Source organism: Clinocottus analis, unplaced genomic scaffold, assembly GCF_023055335.1.
Source record: "Clinocottus analis isolate CAN_PGR_092001 unplaced genomic scaffold, fCliAna1.0.p SCAF_12, whole genome shotgun sequence".
Classification (NCBI taxonomy): Eukaryota; Metazoa; Chordata; class Actinopteri; order Perciformes; family Cottidae; genus Clinocottus; species Clinocottus analis.
In genome coordinates this window covers 6,023,972-6,046,393 of record NW_027175843.1, presented here as the reverse complement: position 1 = coordinate 6,046,393, position 22,422 = coordinate 6,023,972, and the positions used below count along the sequence as shown (strand labels likewise).

General features: G+C 44.7%; 2 protein-coding genes across 2 annotated transcripts in view; both read right to left on the bottom strand.

The window, feature by feature from the left end:
* Nucleotides 1–22,422, bottom strand: part of LOC137783211 (collagen alpha-3(VI) chain-like) — a 124,534-nt gene that overhangs the window by 25,532 nt on the left and 76,580 nt on the right. The gene's annotated exons all lie outside the window — the stretch shown is intronic.
* Nucleotides 15,049–22,422, bottom strand: part of LOC137783181 (collagen alpha-3(VI) chain-like) — a gene marked incomplete at its 3' end in the record, with an annotated part of 34,538 nt that continues 27,164 nt past the window's right edge. The window contains exons 6-12 of the mRNA XM_068572978.1: nt 20,752–21,345; nt 19,920–20,519; nt 19,088–19,681; nt 18,253–18,852; nt 17,421–18,014; nt 15,754–16,347; nt 15,049–15,518 (exon numbers count right to left, since the gene is read on the bottom strand). Of these exons, the coding sequence (XP_068429079.1) occupies nt 15,049–15,518; nt 15,754–16,347; nt 17,421–18,014; nt 18,253–18,852; nt 19,088–19,681; nt 19,920–20,519; nt 20,752–21,345 (4,046 nt within the window). The remainder of the gene's footprint in view (nt 15,519–15,753; nt 16,348–17,420; nt 18,015–18,252; nt 18,853–19,087; nt 19,682–19,919; nt 20,520–20,751; nt 21,346–22,422) is intronic.

Here is a 22,422-nt window from a genome sequence, read left to right as displayed (position 1 = left end):
CACTCCGGTGTTGAGGGGTCTTCCACCTATGTGCATCAAACCTCTGACAGTGTCAAGGATCTCACTTTTATTTGTGTAGCTGTTTAAATAGAACTGGACAGCTGGATCTCTGCTGTACTGAACCACTGAGACACGGTCTGTGTTGTCATCCACACTGAGTTTCTCTACTACTCTTTGGACAAAGTCTTGCATAGCTGGGAATCCAGTTCTAGTACCATCAGATCCATCCAACAAGAACACAACATCCCTTCCTTTTGGCTGTATCTCTGCTAGGGAACATATCATTTGAGACATATTCAGTTAATGTATCAAACAATGTCTGTGATTAAAAGTCTAATGGTGAAAGTTCACCTCAAGTTTTACAAGATTAGATGTATAAATGCTGGCACAACTGTTTTGGTAAAAAGAGACTGGCTGAACTTAACTTTCTGAAATACACTTCAATACAGTTCACATTTCCCCACACCATGTTTTTCGAGTGCAAAAATGTGTCACTTTCTCACCCGTTGGTGTCGGAGTCAAGGCCGTGGCCCTCACTAGCGCTGTGCTTATCAGAGTGGAGAGCTGTTCTTGGACACTCTGAAGGTCAGTGAACTTAGACACTAATAGAGTGCAAGTAGGGTCATATGATATTTTCTGCAGCTCTCCACTGTCAGAGCTATTTGTTCCAATGCCAATCACAAAGATGCCCTGTTGTTTGAGAGTAGAGGCTGGGGTATCTACGTTGTCAAAGGACCTTCCACCCTTGAGCAAGATCATTATCTGTGGAACTCCTTGCAGGCGCCTACTTCCGGATGAGTTTGTAAATACATTATCCCTGACGTATTGAAGGGCAGAGCCGGTGTTGAGGGGACTGCCTCCTCTGTGTCTTAGCCCTCTGATCGAATCCAGAATATCCTTTCTTGTTGTGTATGTTTTCAGATAGAAATGGACCTCTGCATCTCTGCTGTATTGAACTACGGAAACACGGTCTTTGTTTTCTCCCACATTGAGTTTCTCCACCACTTTCTCAACGAACTCACGCATAGCGGGGAAGCCATTTCTTGTGCTATTAGAACCATCCAGAAGGAATACGATATCCTTTTCAGCAGTTTCAACTAAGTAAAGAGAAGAAGACAAAAAATACAATGAAAAATGCAAAAAGTAAGCGGTGGTTTTAACTTACAGAGGTAAGCGATGTATTTCTTTAACTTCTATAGCATTGCCTACTTTGATTTTAAACAGTGGGAAAGAATATAACTGCCTCTATGGTAATCCACTCATGGAGCTAAACAGGTATTGGCTTGATTTATTCCCAACATCTAGGTGAAACAAGCACGGTAGCCTTTCAAACCAGCAAAAGGATGTGCTTGTCAACATACCGAGTACAGTTGGTAATTCTGGGGTGACTTCAATAACCACTGCTTCAAGGGAGGACTGAAGTTGACGTTGGATACTAGAAAGGTCAATGAATTCGGACACAGAGATAGTCGAATTGGCATTGTGGAACATTTTCTCCAATTCTCTGCTGTCAGAGCTCCTGGTTCCAATAGCAAAGACCAAGACACCCAGCTGTTTGAGAGCAGATGCTGCTGCATCAACACTGTCAGAAGACCGTCCACCACTTATCAATATCAGGACTTGTGGAACTTCTTCCAGCAGCCTGCTTCCGGCAGAGGGAGTGAAAATATGATCAATCAAGTACTGGAGAGCCACTCCAGTGTTGAGGGGTCTTCCACCTATGTGCCTCAAACTTCTGACAGTGTCTAGAATCTCACTTTTATTTGTGTAGCTGTTCAGATAGAACTGGACAGTTGGATCTCTGCTGTACTGAACCACTGAGACACGGTCTGTGTTGTCATCCACACTGAGTTTCTCTACTACTCTTTGGACAAAGTCTTGCATAGCTGGGAATCCAGTTCTAGTACCATCAGATCCATCCAACAAGAACACAACATCCCTTCCTTTTGGCTGTATCTCTGCTAGGGAACATATCATTTGAGACATATTCAGTTAATGTATCAAACAATGTCTGTGATAAAAAGTCTAATGGTGAAAGTTCACCTCAAGTTTTACAAGATTAGATGAATAAATGCTGGCACAACTGTTTTGGTAAAAAGAGACTGGCTGAACTTAACTTTCTGAAATACACTTCAATACAGTTTTCATTTCCCCACACCATGATATTCGAGTGCAAAAATGTGTCACTTTCTCACCCGTTGGTGTCGGAGTCAAGGCCGTGGCCCTCACTAGCGCTGTGCTTATCAGAGTGGAGAGCTGTTCTTGGACACTCTGAAGGTCAGTGAACTTAGACACTAATAGAGTGCAAGTAGGGTCATATGATATTTTCTGCAGCTCTCCACTGTCAGAGCTATTTGTTCCAATGCCAATCACAAAGATGCCCTGTTGTTTGAGAGTAGAGGCTGGGGTATCTACGTTGTCAAAGGACCTTCCACCCTTGAGCAAGATCATTATCTGTGGAACTCCTTGCAGGCGCCTACTTCCGGATGAGTTTGTAAATACATTATCCCTGACGTATTGAAGGGCAGAGCCGGTGTTGAGGGGACTGCCTCCTCTGTGTCTTAGCCCTCTGATCGAATCCAGAATATCCTTTCTTGTTGTGTATGTTTTCAGATAGAAATGGACCTCTGCATCTCTGCTGTATTGAACTACGGAAACACGGTCTTTGTTTTCTCCCACATTGAGTTTCTCCACCACTTTCTCAACAAAATAACGCATGGCGGGGAAGCCATTTCTTGTGCTATTAGAACCATCCAGAAGGAATACAATATCCTTTTCAGCAGTTTCAACTAAGTAAAGAGAGGAAGACAAAAATTACAATGAAAAATGCAAAAAGTAAGCGTTGGTTTTAACTTACAGAGGTAAGCGATTTATTTCTTTAACTTCTATAGCATTGCCTACTTTGATTTTAAACAGTGGGAAGGAATATAACTGCCTCTATGGTAATCCACTCATGGAGCTAAACAGGTATTGGCTTGATTTATTCCCAACATCTAGGTGAAACAAGAAAGATAGCCTTTCAAACTAGCAAAAGGATGTGCTTGTCAACATACCGAGTACAGTTGGTAATTCTGGGGTGACTTCAATAACCACTGCCTCAAGGGAGAACTGAAGTTGACGTTGGATACTAGAAAGGTCAATGAATTCGGACACAGAGATAGTCGAATTGGTATTGTGGAACATTTTCTCCAATTCTCTGCTGTCAGAGCTCCTGGTTCCAATTGCAAAGACCAAGACACCCAGCTGTTTGAGAGCAGATGCCGCTGCATCAACACTGTCAGAAGACCGTCCACCACTTAGCAATATCAGGACTTGTGGAACTTCTTCCAGCAGCCTGCTTCCGGCAGAGGGAGTGAAAATATGATCACTCAAGTACTGGAGAGCCGCTCCAGTGTTGAGGGGTCTTCCACCTATGTGCTTCAAACCTCTGACAGTGTCAAGGATCTCACTTTTATTTGTGTAGCTGTTTAAATAGAACTGGACAGCTGGATCTCTGCTGTACTGAACCACTGAGACACGGTCTGTGTTGTCATCCACACTGAGTTTCTCTACTACTCTTTGGACAAAGTCTTGCATAGCTGGGAATCCAGTTCTAGTACCATCAGATCCATCCAACAAGAACACAACATCCCTTCCTTTTGGCTGTATCTCTGCTAGGGAACATATCATTTGAGACATATTCAGTTAATGTATCAAACAATGTCTGTGATTAAAAGTCTAATGGTGAAAGTTCACCTCAAGTTTTACAAGATTAGATGTATAAATGCTGGCACAACTGTTTTGGTAAAAAGAGACTGGCTGAACTTAACTTTCTGAAATACACTTCAATACAGTTCACATTTCCCCACACCATGTTTTTCGAGTGCAAAAATGTGTCACTTTCTCACCCGTTGGTGTCGGAGTCAAGGCCGTGGCCCTCACTAGCGCTGTGCTTATCAGAGTGGAGAGCTGTTCTTGGACACTCTGAAGGGCAGTGAACTTAGACACTAATAGAGTGCAAGTAGGGTCATATGATATTTTCTGCAGCTCTCCACTGTCAGAGCTATTTGTTCCAATGCCAATCACAAAGATGCCCTGTTGTTTGAGAGTATAGGCTGGGGTATCTACGTTGTCAAAGGACCTTCCACCTTTGAGCAAGATCATTATCTGTGGAACTCCTTGCAGGCGCCTACTTCCGGATGAGTTTGTAAATACATTATCCCTGACGTATTGAAGGGCAGAGCCGGTGTTGAGGGGACTGCCTCCTCTGTGTCTTAGCAATCTGATCGAATCCAGAATATCCTTTCTTGTTGTGTATGTTTTCAGATAGAAATGGACCTCTGCATCTCTGCTGTATTGAACTACGGAAACACGGTCTTTGTTTTCTCCCACATTGAGTTTCTCCACCACTTTCTCAACGAACTCACGCATAGCGGGGAAGCCATTTCTTGTGCTATTAGAACCATCCAGAAGGAATACGATATCCTTTTCAGCAGTTTCAACTAAGTAAAGAGAAGAAGACAAAAAATACAATAAAAAATGCAAAAAGTAAGCTGTGGTTTTAACTTACAGAGGTAAGCGATTTATTTCTTTAACTTCTATAGCATTGCCTACTTTGATTTTAAACAGTGGGAAAGAATATAACTGCCTCTATGGTAATCCACTCATGGAGCTAAACAGGTATTGGCTTGATTTATTGCCAACATCTAGGTGAAACAAGTAAGGTAGCCTTTCAAACCAGCAAAAGGATGTGCTTGTCAACATACCGAGTACAGTTGGTAATTCTGGGGTGACTTCAATAACCACTGCCTCAAGGGAGAACTGAAGTTGACGTTGGATACTAGAAAGGTCAATGAATTCAGACACAGAGATAGTCGAATTGGTATTGTGGAACATTTTCTTCAATTCTCTGCTGTCAGAGCTTCTGGTTCCAATTGCAAAGACCAAGACACCCAGCTGTTTGAGAGCAGCAGCTGCTGCATCAACACTGTCAGAAGACCGTCCTCCACTTAGCAATATCAGGACTTGTGGAACTTCTTCCAGCAGCCTGCTTCCGGCAGAGGGAGTGAAAATATGATCACTCAAGTACTGGAGAGCCGCTCCAGTGTTGAGGAATCTTCCACCTATGTGCCTCAAATTTCTGACATTGTCAAGGATCTCACTTTTATTTGTGTAGCTGTTTAAATAGAACTGGACAGCTGGATCTCTGCTGTACTGAACCACTGAGACACGGTCTGTGTTGTCATCCACACTGAGTTTCTCGACTACTCTTTGGACAAAGTCTTGCATCGCTGGGAATCCAGTTCTAGTACCATCAGATCCATCCAACAAGAACACAACATCCCTTCCTTTTGGCTGTGTCTCTGCTAGGGAACATATCATTTGAGACATATTCAGTTAATGTATCAAACAATGTCTGTGATAAAAAGTCTAATGGTGAAAGTTCACCTCAAGTTTTACAAGATTAGATGCATAAATATTGGCACAACTGTTTTGGTAAAAAGAGACTGGCTGAACTTAACTTTCTGAAATATTTTTCAATACAGTGGAGAACAAATAATTCAGGACAAATTTAGTTTCACGTGTTAAACATTTACCATGCGAAAGACAGATGATAAAAGTAAACCCAATTTTTTTTCAAATTTACTTGAATAATCCAGTCTCAACTTTGTTTTGTTGATCTGCACTGGTTGAACTGAATTTAGAGAAATGCACTCTGATACAGCTCAATTTGCATACTACCATGATCTTAAAATGTCAATTCAGTCCGATTCTTACCAGTTACTGTTGGTGCTTTGGGTGTGGCGCTCACTGGCGCTGTGCTCAATAGCGAGGAGAGCTGTTCTTGGACACTGGGGAGATCAGTGAACTCAGACACGGATAGAGTGTAATTAGGGTCCTGTGTTATTTTCCGCAGCTCTCCACTGTCAGAGCTCCTTGTTCCAACGCCAATGACAACGATGCCCTGCTGTTTGAGAACAGAGGCTGGAGCATCTACATTGTCAAAAGACCTCCCACCATTTAGCAGGATCAATATCTGTGGAACACCTTGCAGGTGCCTACTGCCGGCGGGGTTTGTAAAGACGTTGTCCCTGACGTATTGGAGGGCGGCCCCGGTGTTGAGGGGTCTTCCACCTCTGTGTCTCAGCCCTCTTACGGAATCCACAATATTGTCTTTTGTGGTGTAAGTATTCAAATTGAAATTGACCTCTGCATCTCTGCTGTATTGCACTACAGAAACGCGATCATTGCTTTCTCCCACATTGAGTTTCTCAACCACTTTCTCGACAAAATCACGCATAGCAGGGAAGCCATTCCTTGTGCTATCAGAACCATCCAGAAGGAAAACAATATCCTTTTGGGGAGTGTCAACTGAGAAAGACAGGAAGACAAAAAATATAAACCATTGTGAAGGGCACAATCGTGTATTACTGATAAAATCATAAACTGTTTTGTGAAAAGCACAAACATTTCCTTCTCTAATTTGTTACAGTAAATGAAAACGCCACGACAGTGACCTAAACAGGTATTTGACTGGATTACTTTCCCTCTATAGTAGGGGAAACTAGTCAGCTCGCATTTCAGGCCGGCAAGACGCCGGTTAACATACCAGGTACAGTTGGTGCTTCTGGTGTGACGTCAATAACCACAGCCTCCAAGGAGGACTGAAGTTGCTGTTGGATACGTTGAAGGTCAGTGAAATCCGACACAGAGAAAGCAGGACTGCCATCGTGGGATATCTTCTGCAGCTCTCTGCTATCAGAACCCTTTGTTCCAATTGCAAAGGTGAGGACACCGAGCTGTTTGAGAGCAGCAGCTGGTGCATCAACACTGTCAGAAGACCGTCCACCACTTAGCAATATCAGGACCTGTGGAACTCCTTCCAGGCGCCTGCTTCCAGCAGAGGCTGTGAAGACATTATCCCTCAAGTACTGGAGAGCTGCTCCAGTGTTGAGCGGTCTTCCGCCTTTGTGCCTCAAGCCTCTGACAATGTCAAGGATCTCAACTTTTGTCGCGTATGTGTTGAAATAGAACTGGGCGGCTGGATCTCTGCTGTACTGAACCACTGAGACACGGTCTTTGTCGTCATCCACACTGAGTCTCTCTACTACTCTTTGGACAAAGTCTTGCATAGCTGAGAATCCAGTTCTAGTACCATCAGAGCCATCCAACAAGAACACAATATCTCTTCCTTTTGGCTGTGTCACAGCTGGAGAACAAATAATTCAGGACAAATTTAGGTTCACGTGTTAAACATTTACCATGCGAAAGACAGATGATAAAAGTTAAACCCTTTTTTTCAAATTTACTTGAATAATCCAGTCTCAACTTTGTTTTGTTAAACTGCACTGGTTGTAACTGAATTTAGAGAAATGCACTTTGATACAGCTCAATTTGCATACTACCATGATCTTAAAATGTCAATTCAGTCCGATTCTTACCAGTTACTGTTGGCGCTTTGGGTGTGGCGCTCACTCGCGCTGTGCTCAATAGCGAGGAGAGCTGTTCTTGGACACTGGGGAGGTCAGTGAACTCAGACACGGATAGAGTGTAATTAGGGTCCTGTGTTATTTTCCGCAGCTCTCCACTGTCAGAGCTCCTTGTTCCAACGCCAATGACAACGATGCCCTGCTGTTTGAGAACAGAGGCTGGAGCATCTACATTGTCAAAAGACCTTCCACCATTTAGCAGGATCAATATCTGTGGAACACCTTGCAGGTGCCTACTGCCGGCGGGGTTTGTAAAGACGTTGTCCCTGACGTATTGGAGGGCGGCCCCGGTGTTGAGGGGTCTTCCTCCTCTGTGTCTCAGCCCTCTTACCGAATCCACAATATCGTCTTTTGTGGTGTAAGTGTTCAAATAGAAATTGACCTCTGCATCTCTGCTGTATTGCACTACAGAAACGCGATCATTGCTTTCTCCCACATTGAGTTTCTGAACCACTTTCTCGACAAAATCACGCATGGCAGGGAAGCCATTCCTTGTGCTATCAGAACCATCCAGAAGGAAAACAATATCCTTTTGAGGAGTGTCAACTGAGAAAGACAGGAAGACAAAAAATATAAACCATTGTGAAGGGCACAATCGTGTATTACTGATAAAATCATAAACTGTTTTGTGAAAAGCACAAACATTTCCTTCTCTAATTTGTTACAGTAAATGAAAACGCCACGACAGTGACCTAAACAGGTATTTGACTGGATTACTTTCCCTCTATAGTAGGGGAAACTAGTCAGCTCGCATTTCAGGCCGGCAAGACGCCGGTTAACATACCAGGTACAGTTGGTGCTTCTGGTGTGACGTCAATAACCACAGCCTCCAAGGAGGACTGAAGTTGCTGTTGGATACGTTGAAGGTCAGTGAAATCCGACACAGAGAAAGCAGGACTGCCATCGTGGGATATCTTCTGCAGCTCTCTGCTATCAGAACCCTTTGTTCCAATTGCAAAGGTCAAGACACCGAGCTGTTTGAGAGCAGCAGCTGGTGCATCAACACTGTCAGAAGACCGTCCACCACTTAGCAATATCAGGACCTGTGGAACTCCTTCCAGGCGCCTGCTTCCAGCAGAGGCTGTGAAGACATTATCCCTCAAGTACTGGAGAGCTGCTCCAGTGTTGAGCGGTCTTCCGCCTTTGTGCCTCAAGCCTCTGACAATGTCAAGGATCTCAACTTTTGTCGCGTATGTGTTCAAATAGAACTGGGCGGCTGGATCTCTGCTGTACTGAACCACTGAGACACGGTCTTTGTCGTCATCCACACTGAGTCTCTCTACTACTCTTTGGACAAAGTCTTGCATAGCTGAGAATCCAGTTCTAGTACCATCAGAGCCATCCAACAAGAACACAATATCTCTTCCTTTTGGCTGTGTCACAGCTGGAGAACAAATAATTCAGGACAAATTCAGGTTCACGTGTTAAACATTTACCATGCGAAAGACAGTTGATAAAAGTTAAATCCATTTTTTTTTCAAGTTTACTAGAATAATCCAGTCTCAACTTTGTTTTGTTAAACTGCACTGGTTGTAACTGAATTTAGAGAAATGCACTTTGATACAGCTGAATTTGCATACTACCATGATCTTAAAATGTCAATTCAGTCAGATTCTTACCAGTTACTGTTGGTGCTTTGGGTGTGGCGCTCACTGGCGCTGTGCTCAATAGCGAGGAGAGCTGTTCTTGGACACTGGGGAGATCAGTGAACTCAGACACGGATAGAGTGTAATTAGGGTCCTGTGTTATTTTCCGCAGCTCTCCACTGTCAGAGCTCCTTGTTCCAACGCCAATGACAACGATGCCCTGCTGTTTGAGAACAGACGCTGGAGCATCTACATTGTCAAAAGACCTTCCACCATTTAGCAGGATCAATATCTGTGGAACACCTTGCAGGTGCCTACTGCCGGCGGGGTTTGTAAAGACGTTGTCCCTGACGTATTGGAGGGCGGCCCCGGTGTTGAGGGGTCTTCCTCCTCTGTGTCTCAGCCCTCTTACCGAATCCACAATATCGTCTTTTGTGGTGTAAGTGTTCAAATAGAAATTGACCTCTGCATCTCTGCTGTATTGCACTACAGAAACGCGATCATTGCTTTCTCCCACATTAAGTTTCTCCACCACTTTCTCGACAAAATCACGCATGGCGGGGAAGCCATTCCTTGTGCTATCAGAACCATCCAGAAGGAAAACAATATCCTTTTGGGGAGTGTCAACTGAGAAAGACAGGAAGACAAAAAATATAAACCATTGTGAAGGGCACAATCGTGTATTACTGATAAAATCATAAACTGTTTTGTGAAAAGCACAAACATTTCCTTCTCTAATTTGTTACAGTAAATGAAAACGCCACGACAGTGACCTAAACAGGTATTTGACAGGATTACTTTCCCTCTATAGTAGGGGAAACTAGTCAGCTCGCATTTCAGGCCGGCAAGACGCCGGTTTACATACCAGGTACAGTTGGTGCTTCTGGTGTGACGTCAATAACCACAGCCTCCAAGGAGGACTGAAGTTGCTGTTGGATACGTTGAAGGTCAGTGAAATCCGACACAGAGAAAGCAGGACTGCCATCGTGGGATATCTTCTGCAGCTCTCTGCTATCAGAACCCTTTGTTCCAATTGCAAAGGTCAAGACACCGAGCTGTTTGAGAGCAGCAGCTGGTGCATCAACACTGTCAGAAGACCGTCCACCACTTAGCAATATCAGGACCTGTGGAACTCCTTCCAGGCGCCTGCTTCCAGCAGAGGCTGTGAAGACATTATCCCTCAAGTACTGGAGAGCTGCTCCAGTGTTGAGCGGTCTTCCGCCTTTGTGCCTCAAGCCTCTGACAATGTCAAGGATCTCAACTTTTGTCGCGTATGTGTTCAAATAGAACTGGGCGGCTGGATCTCTGCTGTACTGAACCACTGAGACACGGTCTTTGTCGTCATCCACACTGAGTCTCTCTACTACTCTTTGGACAAAGTCTTGCATAGCTGAGAATCCAGTTCTAGTACCATCAGAGCCATCCAACAAGAACACAATATCTCTTCCTTTTGGCTGTGTCACAGCTGGAGAACAAATAATTCAGGACAAATTTAGGTTCACGTGTTAAACATTTACCATGCGAAAGACAGATGATAAAAGTTAAACCCTTTTTTTTCAAATTTACTTGAATAATCCAGTCTCAACTTTGTTTTGTTAAACTGCACTGGTTGAACTGAATTTAGAGAAATGCACTTTGATACAGCTCAATTTGCATACTACCATGATCTTAAAATGTCAATTCAGTCCGATTCTTACCAGTTACTGTTGGCGCTTTGGGTGTGGCGCTCACTCGCGCTGTGCTCAATAGCGAGGAGAGCTGTTCTTGGACACTGGGGAGGTCAGTGAACTCAGACACGGATAGAGTGTAATTAGGGTCCTGTGTTATTTTCCGCAGCTCTCCACTGTCAGAGCTCCTTGTTCCAACGCCAATGACAACGATGCCCTGCTGTTTGAGAACAGACGCTGGAGCATCTACATCGTCAAAAGACCTTCCACCATTTAGCAGGATCAATATCTGTGGAACACCTTGCAGGTGCCTACTGCCGGCGGGGTTTGTAAAGACGTTGTCCCTGACGTATTGGAGGGCGGCCCCGGTGTTGAGGGGTCTTCCTCCTCTGTGTCTCAGCCCTCTTACCGAATCCACAATATCGTCTTTTGTGGTGTAAGTGTTCAAATAGAAATTGACCTCTGCATCTCTGCTGTATTGCACTACAGAAACGCGATCATTGCTTTCTCCCACATTGAGTTTCTCCACCACTTTCTCGACAAAATCACGCATGGCGGGGAAGCCATTCCTTGTGCTATCAGAACCATCCAGAAGGAAAACAATATCCTTTTGGGGAGTGTCAACTGAGAAAGACAGGAAGACAAAAAATATAAACCATTGTGAAGGGCACAATCGTGTATTACTGATAAAATCATAAACTGTTTTGTGAAAAGCACAAACATTTCCTTCTCTAATTTGTTACAGTAAATGAAAACGCCACGACAGTGACCTAAACAGGTATTTGACTGGATTACTTTCCCTCTATAGTAGGGGAAACTAGTCAGCTCGCATTTCAGGCCGGCAAGACGCCGGTTAACATACCAGGTACAGTTGGTGCTTCTGGTGTGACGTCAATAACCACAGCCTCCAAGGAGGATTGAAGTTGCTGTTCGATACGTTGAAGGTCAGTGAAATCCGACACAGAGAAAGCAGGACTGCCATCGTGGGATATCTTCTGCAGCTCCCTGCTATCAGAACCCTTTGTTCCAATTGCAAAGGTCAAGACACCGAGCTGTTTGAGAGCAGCAGCTGGTGCATCAACACTGTCAGAAGACCGTCCACCACTTAGCAATATCAGGACCTGTGGAACTCCTTCCAGGCGCCTGCTTCCAGCAGAGGCTGTGAAGACATTATCCCTCAAGTACTGGAGAGCTGCTCCAGTGTTGAGCGGTCTTCCGCCTTTGTGCCTCAAGCCTCTGACAATGTCAAGGATCTCAACTTTTGTCGCGTATGTGTTCAAATAGAACTGGGCGGCTGGATCTCTGCTGTACTGAACCACTGAGACACGGTCTTTGTCGTCATCCACACTGAGTCTCTCTACTACTCTTTGGACAAAGTCTTGCATAGCTGAGAATCCAGTTCTAGTACCATCAGAGCCATCCAACAAGAACACAATATCTCTTCCTTTTGGCTGTGTCACAGCTGGAGAACAAATAATTCAGGACAAATTCAGGTTCACGTGTTAAACATTTACCATGCGAAAGACAGTTGATAAAAGTTAAATCCATTTTTTTTTCAAGTTTACTTGAATAATCCAGTCTCAACTTTGTTTTGTTAAACTGCACTGGTTGTAACTGAATTTAGAGAAATGCACTTTGATACAGCTGAATTTGCATACTACCATGATCTTAAAATGTCAATTCAGTCAGATTCTTACCAGTTACTGTTGGTGCTTTGGGTGTGGCGCTCACTGGCGCTGTGCTCAATAGCGAGGAGAGCTGTTCTTGGACACTGGGGAGATCAGTGAACTCAGACACGGATAGAGTGTAATTAGGGTCCTGTGTTATTTTCCGCAGCTCTCCACTGTCAGAGCTCCTTGTTCCAACGCCAATGACAACGATGCCCTGCTGTTTGAGAACAGACGCTGGAGCATCTACATTGTCAAAAGACCTTCCACCATTTAGCAGGATCAATATCTGTGGAACACCTTGCAGGTGCCTACTGCCGGCGGGGTTTGTAAAGACGTTGTCCCTGACGTATTGGAGGGCGGCCCCGGTGTTGAGGGGTCTTCCTCCTCTGTGTCTCAGCCCTCTTACCGAATCCACAATATCGTCTTTTGTGGTGTAAGTGTTCAAATAGAAATTGACCTCTGCATCTCTGCTGTATTGCACTACAGAAACGCGATCATTGCTTTCTCCCACATTAAGTTTCTCCACCACTTTCTCGACAAAATCACGCATGGCGGGGAAGCCATTCCTTGTGCTATCAGAACCATCCAGAAGGAAAACAATATCCTTTTGGGGAGTGTCAACTGAGAAAGACAGGAAGACAAAAAATATAAACCATTGTGAAGGGCACAATCGTGTATTACTGATAAAATCATAAACTGTTTTGTGAAAAGCACAAACATTTCCTTCTCTAATTTGTTACAGTAAATGAAAACGCCACGACAGTGACCTAAACAGGTATTTGACTGGATTACTTTCCCTCTATAGTAGGGGAAACTAGTCAGCTCGCATTTCAGGCCGGCAAGACGCCGGTTTACATACCAGGTACAGTTGGTGCTTCTGGTGTGACGTCAATAACCACAGCCTCCAAGGAGGATTGAAGTTGCTGTTCGATACGTTGAAGGTCAGTGAAATCCGACACAGAGAAAGCAGGACTGCCATCGTGGGATATCTTCTGCAGCTCCCTGCTATCAGAACCCTTTGTTCCAATTGCAAAGGTCAAGACACCGAGCTGTTTGAGAGCAGCAGCTGGTGCATCAACACTGTCAGAAGACCGTCCACCACTTAGCAATATCAGGACCTGTGGAACTCCTTCCAGGCGCCTGCTTCCAGCAGAGGCTGTGAAGACATTATCCCTCAAGTACTGGAGAGCTGCTCCAGTGTTGAGCGGTCTTCCGCCTTTGTGCCTCAAGCCTCTGACAATGTCAAGGATCTCAACTTTTGTCGCGTATGTGTTCAAATAGAACTGGGCGGCTGGATCTCTGCTGTACTGAACCACTGAGACACGGTCTTTGTCGTCATCCACACTGAGTCTCTCTACTACTCTTTGGACAAAGTCTTGCATAGCTGAGAATCCAGTTCTAGTACCATCAGAGCCATCCAACAAGAACACAATATCTCTTCCTTTTGGCTGTGTCACAGCTGGAGAACAAATAATTCAGGACAAATTCAGGTTCACGTGTTAAACATTTACCATGCGAAAGACAGTTGATAAAAGTTAAATCCATTTTTTTTTCAAGTTTACTTGAATAATCCAGTCTCAACTTTGTTTTGTTAAACTGCACTGGTTGTAACTGAATTTAGAGAAATGCACTTTGATACAGCTGAATTTGCATACTACCATGATCTTAAAATGTCAATTCAGTCAGATTCTTACCAGTTACTGTTGGTGCTTTGGGTGTGGCGCTCACTGGCGCTGTGCTCAATAGCGAGGAGAGCTGTTCTTGGACACTGGGGAGATCAGTGAACTCAGACACGGATAGAGTGTAATTAGGGTCCTGTGTTATTTTCCGCAGCTCTCCACTGTCAGAGCTCCTTGTTCCAACGCCAATGACAACGATGCCCTGCTGTTTGAGAACAGACGCTGGAGCATCTACATTGTCAAAAGACCTTCCACCATTTAGCAGGATCAATATCTGTGGAACACCTTGCAGGTGCCTACTGCCGGCGGGGTTTGTAAAGACGTTGTCCCTGACGTATTGGAGGGCGGCCCCGGTGTTGAGGGGTCTTCCTCCTCTGTGTCTCAGCCCTCTTACCGAATCCACAATATCGTCTTTTGTGGTGTAAGTGTTCAAATAGAAATTGACCTCTGCATCTCTGCTGTATTGCACTACAGAAACGCGATCATTGCTTTCTCCCACATTAAGTTTCTCCACCACTTTCTCGACAAAATCACGCATGGCGGGGAAGCCATTCCTTGTGCTATCAGAACCATCCAGAAGGAAAACAATATCCTTTTGGGGAGTGTCAACTGAGAAAGACAGGAAGACAAAAAATATAAACCATTGTGAAGGGCACAATCGTGTATTACTGATAAAATCATAAACTGTTTTGTGAAAAGCACAAACATTTCCTTCTCTAATTTGTTACAGTAAATGAAAACGCCACGACAGTGACCTAAACAGGTATTTGACTGGATTACTTTCCCTCTATAGTAGGGGAAACTAGTCAGCTCGCATTTCAGGCCGGCAAGACGCCGGTTTACATACCAGGTACAGTTGGTGCTTCTGGTGTGACGTCAATAACCACAGCCTCCAAGGAGGATTGAAGTTGCTGTTGGATACGTTGAAGGTCAGTGAAATCCGACACAGAGAAAGCAGGACTGCCATCGTGGGATATCTTCTGCAGCTCCCTGCTATCAGAACCCTTTGTTCCAATTGCAAAGGTCAAGACACCGAGCTGTTTGAGAGCAGCAGCTGGTGCATCAACACTGTCAGAAGACCGTCCACCACTTAGCAATATCAGGACCTGTGGAACTCCTTCCAGGCGCCTGCTTCCAGCAGAGGCTGTGAAGACATTATCCCTCAAGTACTGGAGAGCTGCTCCAGTGTTGAGCGGTCTTCCGCCTTTGTGCCTCAAGCCTCTGACAATGTCAAGGATCTCAACTTTTGTCGCGTATGTGTTCAAATAGAACTGGGCGGCTGGATCTCTGCTGTACTGAACCACTGAGACACGGTCTTTGTCGTCATCCACACTGAGTCTCTCTACTACTCTTTGGACAAAGTCTTGCATAGCTGAGAATCCAGTTCTAGTACCATCAGAGCCATCCAACAAGAACACAATATCTCTTCCTTTTGGCTGTGTCACAGCTGGAGAACAAATAATTCAGGACAAATTCAGGTTCACGTGTTAAACATTTACCATGCGAAAGACAGTTGATAAAAGTTAAATCCATTTTTTTTTCAAGTTTACTTGAATAATCCAGTCTCAACTTTGTTTTGTTAAACTGCACTGGTTGTAACTGAATTTAGAGAAATGCACTTTGATACAGCTGAATTTGCATACTACCATGATCTTAAAATGTCAATTCAGTCAGATTCTTACCAGTTACTGTTGGTGCTTTGGGTGTGGCGCTCACTGGCGCTGTGCTCAATAGCGAGGAGAGCTGTTCTTGGACACTGGGGAGATCAGTGAACTCAGACACGGATAGAGTGTAATTAGGGTCCTGTGTTATTTTCCGCAGCTCTCCACTGTCAGAGCTCCTTGTTCCAACGCTAATGACAACGATGCCCTGCTGTTTGAGAACAGACGCTGGAGCATCTACATTGTCAAAAGACCTTCCACCATTTAGCAGGATCAATATCTGTGGAACACCTTGCAGGTGCCTACTGCCGGCGGGGTTTGTAAAGACGTTGTCCCTGACGTATTGGAGGGCGGCCCCGGTGTTGAGGGGTCTTCCTCCTCTGTGTCTCAGCCCTCTTACCGAATCCACAATATCGTCTTTTGTGGTGTAAGTGTTCAAATAGAAATTGACCTCTGCATCTCTGCTGTATTGCACTACAGAAACGCGATCATTGCTTTCTCCCACATTAAGTTTCTCCACCACTTTCTCGACAAAATCACGCATGGCGGGGAAGCCATTCCTTGTGCTATCAGAACCATCCAGAAGGAAAACAATATCCTTTTGGGGAGTGTCAACTGAGAAAGACAGGAAGACAAAAAATATAAACCATTGTGAAGGGCACAATCGTGTATTACTGATAAAATCATAAACTGTTTTGTGAAAAGCACAAACATTTCCTTCTCTAATTTGTTACAGTAAATGAAAACGCCACGACAGTGACCTAAACAGGTATTTGACTGGATTACTTTCCCTCTATAGTAGGGGAAACTAGTCAGCTCGCATTTCAGGCCGGCAAGACGCCGGTTTACATACCAGGTACAGTTGGTGCTTCTGGTGTGACGTCAATAACCACAGCCTCCAAGGAGGATTGAAGTTGCTGTTCGATACGTTGAAGGTCAGTGAAATCCGACACAGAGAAAGCAGGACTGCCATCGTGGGATATCTTCTGCAGCTCCCTGCTATCAGAACCCTTTGTTCCAATTGCAAAGGTCAAGACACCGAGCTGTTTGAGAGCAGCAGCTGGTGCATCAACACTGTCAGAAGACCGTCCACCACTTAGCAATATCAGGACCTGTGGAACTCCTTCCAGGCGCCTGCTTCCAGCAGAGGCTGTGAAGACATTATCCCTCAAGTACTGGAGAGCTGCTCCAGTGTTGAGCGGTCTTCCGCCTTTGTGCCTCAAGCCTCTGACAATGTCAAGGATCTCAACTTTTGTCGCGTATGTGTTCAAATAGAACTGGGCGGCTGGATCTCTGCTGTACTGAACCACTGAGACACGGTCTTTGTCGTCATCCACACTGAGTCTCTCTACTACTCTTTGGACAAAGTCTTGCATAGCTGAGAATCCAGTTCTAGTACCATCAGAGCCATCCAACAAGAACACAATATCTCTTCCTTTTGGCTGTGTCACAGCTGGAGAACAAATAATTCAGGACAAATTCAGGTTCACGTGTTAAACATTTACCATGCGAAAGACAGTTGATAAAAGTTAAATCCATTTTTTTTTCAAGTTTACTTGAATAATCCAGTCTCAACTTTGTTTTGTTAAACTGCACTGGTTGTAACTGAATTTAGAGAAATGCACTTTGATACAGCTGAATTTGCATACTACCATGATCTTAAAATGTCAATTCAGTCAGATTCTTACCAGTTACTGTTGGTGCTTTGGGTGTGGCGCTCACTGGCGCTGTGCTCAATAGCGAGGAGAGCTGTTCTTGGACACTGGGGAGATCAGTGAACTCAGACACGGATAGAGTGTAATTAGGGTCCTGTGTTATTTTCCGCAGCTCTCCACTGTCAGAGCTCCTTGTTCCAACGCCAATGACAACGATGCCCTGCTGTTTGAGAACAGACGCTGGAGCATCTACATTGTCAAAAGACCTTCCACCATTTAGCAGGATCAATATCTGTGGAACACCTTGCAGGTGCCTACTGCCGGCGGGGTTTGTAAAGACGTTGTCCCTGACGTATTGGAGGGCGGCCCCGGTGTTGAGGGGTCTTCCTCCTCTGTGTCTCAGCCCTCTTACCGAATCCACAATATCGTCTTTTGTGGTGTAAGTGTTCAAATAGAAATTGACCTCTGCATCTCTGCTGTATTGCACTACAGAAACGCGATCATTGCTTTCTCCCACATTAAGTTTCTCCACCACTTTCTCGACAAAATCACGCATGGCGGGGAAGCCATTCCTTGTGCTATCAGAACCATCCAGAAGGAAAACAATATCCTTTTGGGGAGTGTCAACTGAGAAAGACAGGAAGACAAAAAATATAAACCATTGTGAAGGGCACAATCGTGTATTACTGATAAAATCATAAACTGTTTTGTGAAAAGCACAAACATTTCCTTCTCTAATTTGTTACAGTAAATGAAAACGCCACGACAGTGACCTAAACAGGTATTTGACTGGATTACTTTCCCTCTATAGTAGGGGAAACTAGTCAGCTCGCATTTCAGGCCGGCAAGACGCCGGTTAACATACCAGGTACAGTTGGTGCTTCTGGTGTGACGTCAATAACCACAGCCTCCAAGGAGGATTGAAGTTGCTGTTCGATACGTTGAAGGTCAGTGAAATCCGACACAGAGAAAGCAGGACTGCCATCGTGGGATATCTTCTGCAGCTCCCTGCTATCAGAACCCTTTGTTCCAATTGCAAAGGTCAAGACACCGAGCTGTTTGAGAGCAGCAGCTGGTGCATCAACACTGTCAGAAGACCGTCCACCACTTAGCAATATCAGGACCTGTGGAACTCCTTCCAGGCGCCTGCTTCCAGCAGAGGCTGTGAAGACATTATCCCTCAAGTACTGGAGAGCTGCTCCAGTGTTGAGCGGTCTTCCGCCTTTGTGCCTCAAGCCTCTGACAATGTCAAGGATCTCAACTTTTGTCGCGTATGTGTTCAAATAGAACTGGGCGGCTGGATCTCTGCTGTACTGAACCACTGAGACACGGTCTTTGTCGTCATCCACACTGAGTCTCTCTACTACTCTTTGGACAAAGTCTTGCATAGCTGAGAATCCAGTTCTAGTACCATCAGAGCCATCCAACAAGAACACAATATCTCTTCCTTTTGGCTGTGTCACAGCTGGAGAACAAATAATTCAGGACAAATTCAGGTTCACGTGTTAAACATTTACCATGCGAAAGACAGTTGATAAAAGTTAAATCCATTTTTTTTTCAAGTTTACTTGAATAATCCAGTCTCAACTTTGTTTTGTTAAACTGCACTGGTTGTAACTGAATTTAGAGAAATGCACTTTGATACAGCTGAATTTGCATACTACCATGATCTTAAAATGTCAATTCAGTCAGATTCTTACCAGTTACTGTTGGTGCTTTGGGTGTGGCGCTCACTGGCGCTGTGCTCAATAGCGAGGAGAGCTGTTCTTGGACACTGGGGAGATCAGTGAACTCAGACACGGATAGAGTGTAATTAGGGTCCTGTGTTATTTTCCGCAGCTCTCCACTGTCAGAGCTCCTTGTTCCAACGCCAATGACAACGATGCCCTGCTGTTTGAGAACAGACGCTGGAGCATCTACATTGTCAAAAGACCTTCCACCATTTAGCAGGATCAATATCTGTGGAACACCTTGCAGGTGCCTACTGCCGGCGGGGTTTGTAAAGACGTTGTCCCTGACGTATTGGAGGGCGGCCCCGGTGTTGAGGGGTCTTCCTCCTCTGTGTCTCAGCCCTCTTACCGAATCCACAATATCGTCTTTTGTGGTGTAAGTGTTCAAATAGAAATTGACCTCTGCATCTCTGCTGTATTGCACTACAGAAACGCGATCATTGCTTTCTCCCACATTAAGTTTCTCCACCACTTTCTCGACAAAATCACGCATGGCGGGGAAGCCATTCCTTGTGCTATCAGAACCATCCAGAAGGAAAACAATATCCTTTTGGGGAGTGTCAACTGAGAAAGACAGGAAGACAAAAAATATAAACCATTGTGAAGGGCACAATCGTGTATTACTGATAAAATCATAAACTGTTTTGTGAAAAGCACAAACATTTCCTTCTCTAATTTGTTACAGTAAATGAAAACGCCACGACAGTGACCTAAACAGGTATTTGACTGGATTACTTTCCCTCTATAGTAGGGGAAACTAGTCAGCTCGCATTTCAGGCCGGCAAGACGCCGGTTAACATACCAGGTACAGTTGGTGCTTCTGGTGTGACGTCAATAACCACAGCCTCCAAGGAGGATTGAAGTTGCTGTTGGATACGTTGAAGGTCAGTGAAATCCGACACAGAGAAAGCAGGACTGCCATCGTGGGATATCTTCTGCAGCTCCCTGCTATCAGAACCCTTTGTTCCAATTGCAAAGGTCAAGACACCGAGCTGTTTGAGAGCAGCAGCTGGTGCATCAACACTGTCAGAAGACCGTCCACCACTTAGCAATATCAGGACCTGTGGAACTCCTTCCAGGCGCCTGCTTCCAGCAGAGGCTGTGAAGACATTATCCCTCAAGTACTGGAGAGCTGCTCCAGTGTTGAGCGGTCTTCCGCCTTTGTGCCTCAAGCCTCTGACAATGTCAAGGATCTCAACTTTTGTCGCGTATGTGTTCAAATAGAACTGGGCGGCTGGATCTCTGCTGTACTGAACCACTGAGACACGGTCTTTGTCGTCATCCACACTGAGTCTCTCTACTACTCTTTGGACAAAGTCTTGCATAGCTGAGAATCCAGTTCTAGTACCATCAGAGCCATCCAACAAGAACACAATATCTCTTCCTTTTGGCTGTGTCACAGCTGGAGAACAAATAATTCAGGACAAATTTAGGTTCACGTGTTAAACATTTACCATGCGAAAGACAGATGATAAAAGTTAAACCCTTTTTTTTCAAATTTACTTGAATAATCCAGTCTCAACTTTGTTTTGTTAAACTGCACTGGTTGAACTGAATTTAGAGAAATGCACTTTGATACAGCTCAATTTGCATACTACCATGATCTTAAAATGTCAATTCAGTCCGATTCTTACCAGTTACTGTTGGCGCTTTGGGTGTGGCGCTCACTCGCGCTGTGCTCAATAGCGAGGAGAGCTGTTCTTGGACACTGGGGAGGTCAGTGAACTCAGACACGGATAGAGTGTAATTAGGGTCCTGTGTTATTTTCCGCAGCTCTCCACTGTCAGAGCTCCTTGTTCCAACGCCAATGACAACGATGCCCTGCTGTTTGAGAACAGAGGCTGGAGCATCTACATTGTCAAAAGACCTTCCACCATTTAGCAGGATCAATATCTGTGGAACACCTTGCAGGTGCCTACTGCCGGCGGGGTTTGTAAAGACGTTGTCCCTGACGTATTGGAGGGCGGCCCCGGTGTTGAGGGGTCTTCCTCCTCTGTGTCTCAGCCCTCTTACCGAATCCACAATATCGTCTTTTGTGGTGTAAGTGTTCAAATAGAAATTGACCTCTGCATCTCTGCTGTATTGCACTACAGAAACGCGATCATTGCTTTCTCCCACATTGAGTTTCTCCACCACTTTCTCGACAAAATCACGCATGGCGGGGAAGCCATTCCTTGTGCTATCAGAACCATCCAGAAGGAAAACAATATCCTTTTGGGGAGTGTCAACTGAGAAAGACAGGAAGACAAAAAATATAAACCATTGTGAAGGGCACAATCGTGTATTACTGATAAAATCATAAACTGTTTTGTGAAAAGCACAAACATTTCCTTCTCTAATTTGTTACAGTAAATGAAAACGCCACGACAGTGACCTAAACAGGTATTTGACTGGATTACTTTCCCTCTATAGTAGGGGAAACTAGTCAGCTCGCATTTCAGGCCGGCAAGACGCCGGTTAACATACCAGGTACAGTTGGTGCTTCTGGTGTGACGTCAATAACCACAGCCTCCAAGGAGGATTGAAGTTGCTGTTGGATACGTTGAAGGTCAGTGAAATCCGACACAGAGAAAGCAGGACTGCCATCGTGGGATATCTTCTGCAGCTCCCTGCTATCAGAACCCTTTGTTCCAATTGCAAAGGTCAAGACACCGAGCTGTTTGAGAGCAGCAGCTGGTGCATCAACACTGTCAGAAGACCGTCCACCACTTAGCAATATCAGGACCTGTGGAACTCCTTCCAGGCGCCTGCTTCCAGCAGAGGCTGTGAAGACATTATCCCTCAAGTACTGGAGAGCTGCTCCAGTGTTGAGCGGTCTTCCGCCTTTGTGCCTCAAGCCTCTGACAATGTCAAGGATCTCAACTTTTGTCGCGTATGTGTTGAAATAGAACTGGGCGGCTGGATCTCTGCTGTACTGAACCACTGAGACACGGTCTGTGTCGTCATCCACACTGAGTCTCTCTACTACTCTTTGGACAAAGTCTTGCATAGCTGAGAATCCAGTTCTAGTACCATCAGAGCCATCCAACAAGAACACAATATCTCTTCCTTTTGGCTGTGTCACAGCTGGAGAACAAATAATTCAGGACAAATTTAGGTTCACGTGTTAAACATTTACCATGCGAAAGACAGATGATAAAAGTTAAACCCTGTTTTTCAAATTTACTTGAATAATCCAGTCTCAACTTTGTTTTGTTAAACTGCACTGGTTGTAACTGAATTTAGAGAAATGCACTTTGATACAGCTCAATTTGCATACTACCATGATCTTAAAATGTCAATTCAGTCCGATTCTTACCAGTTAC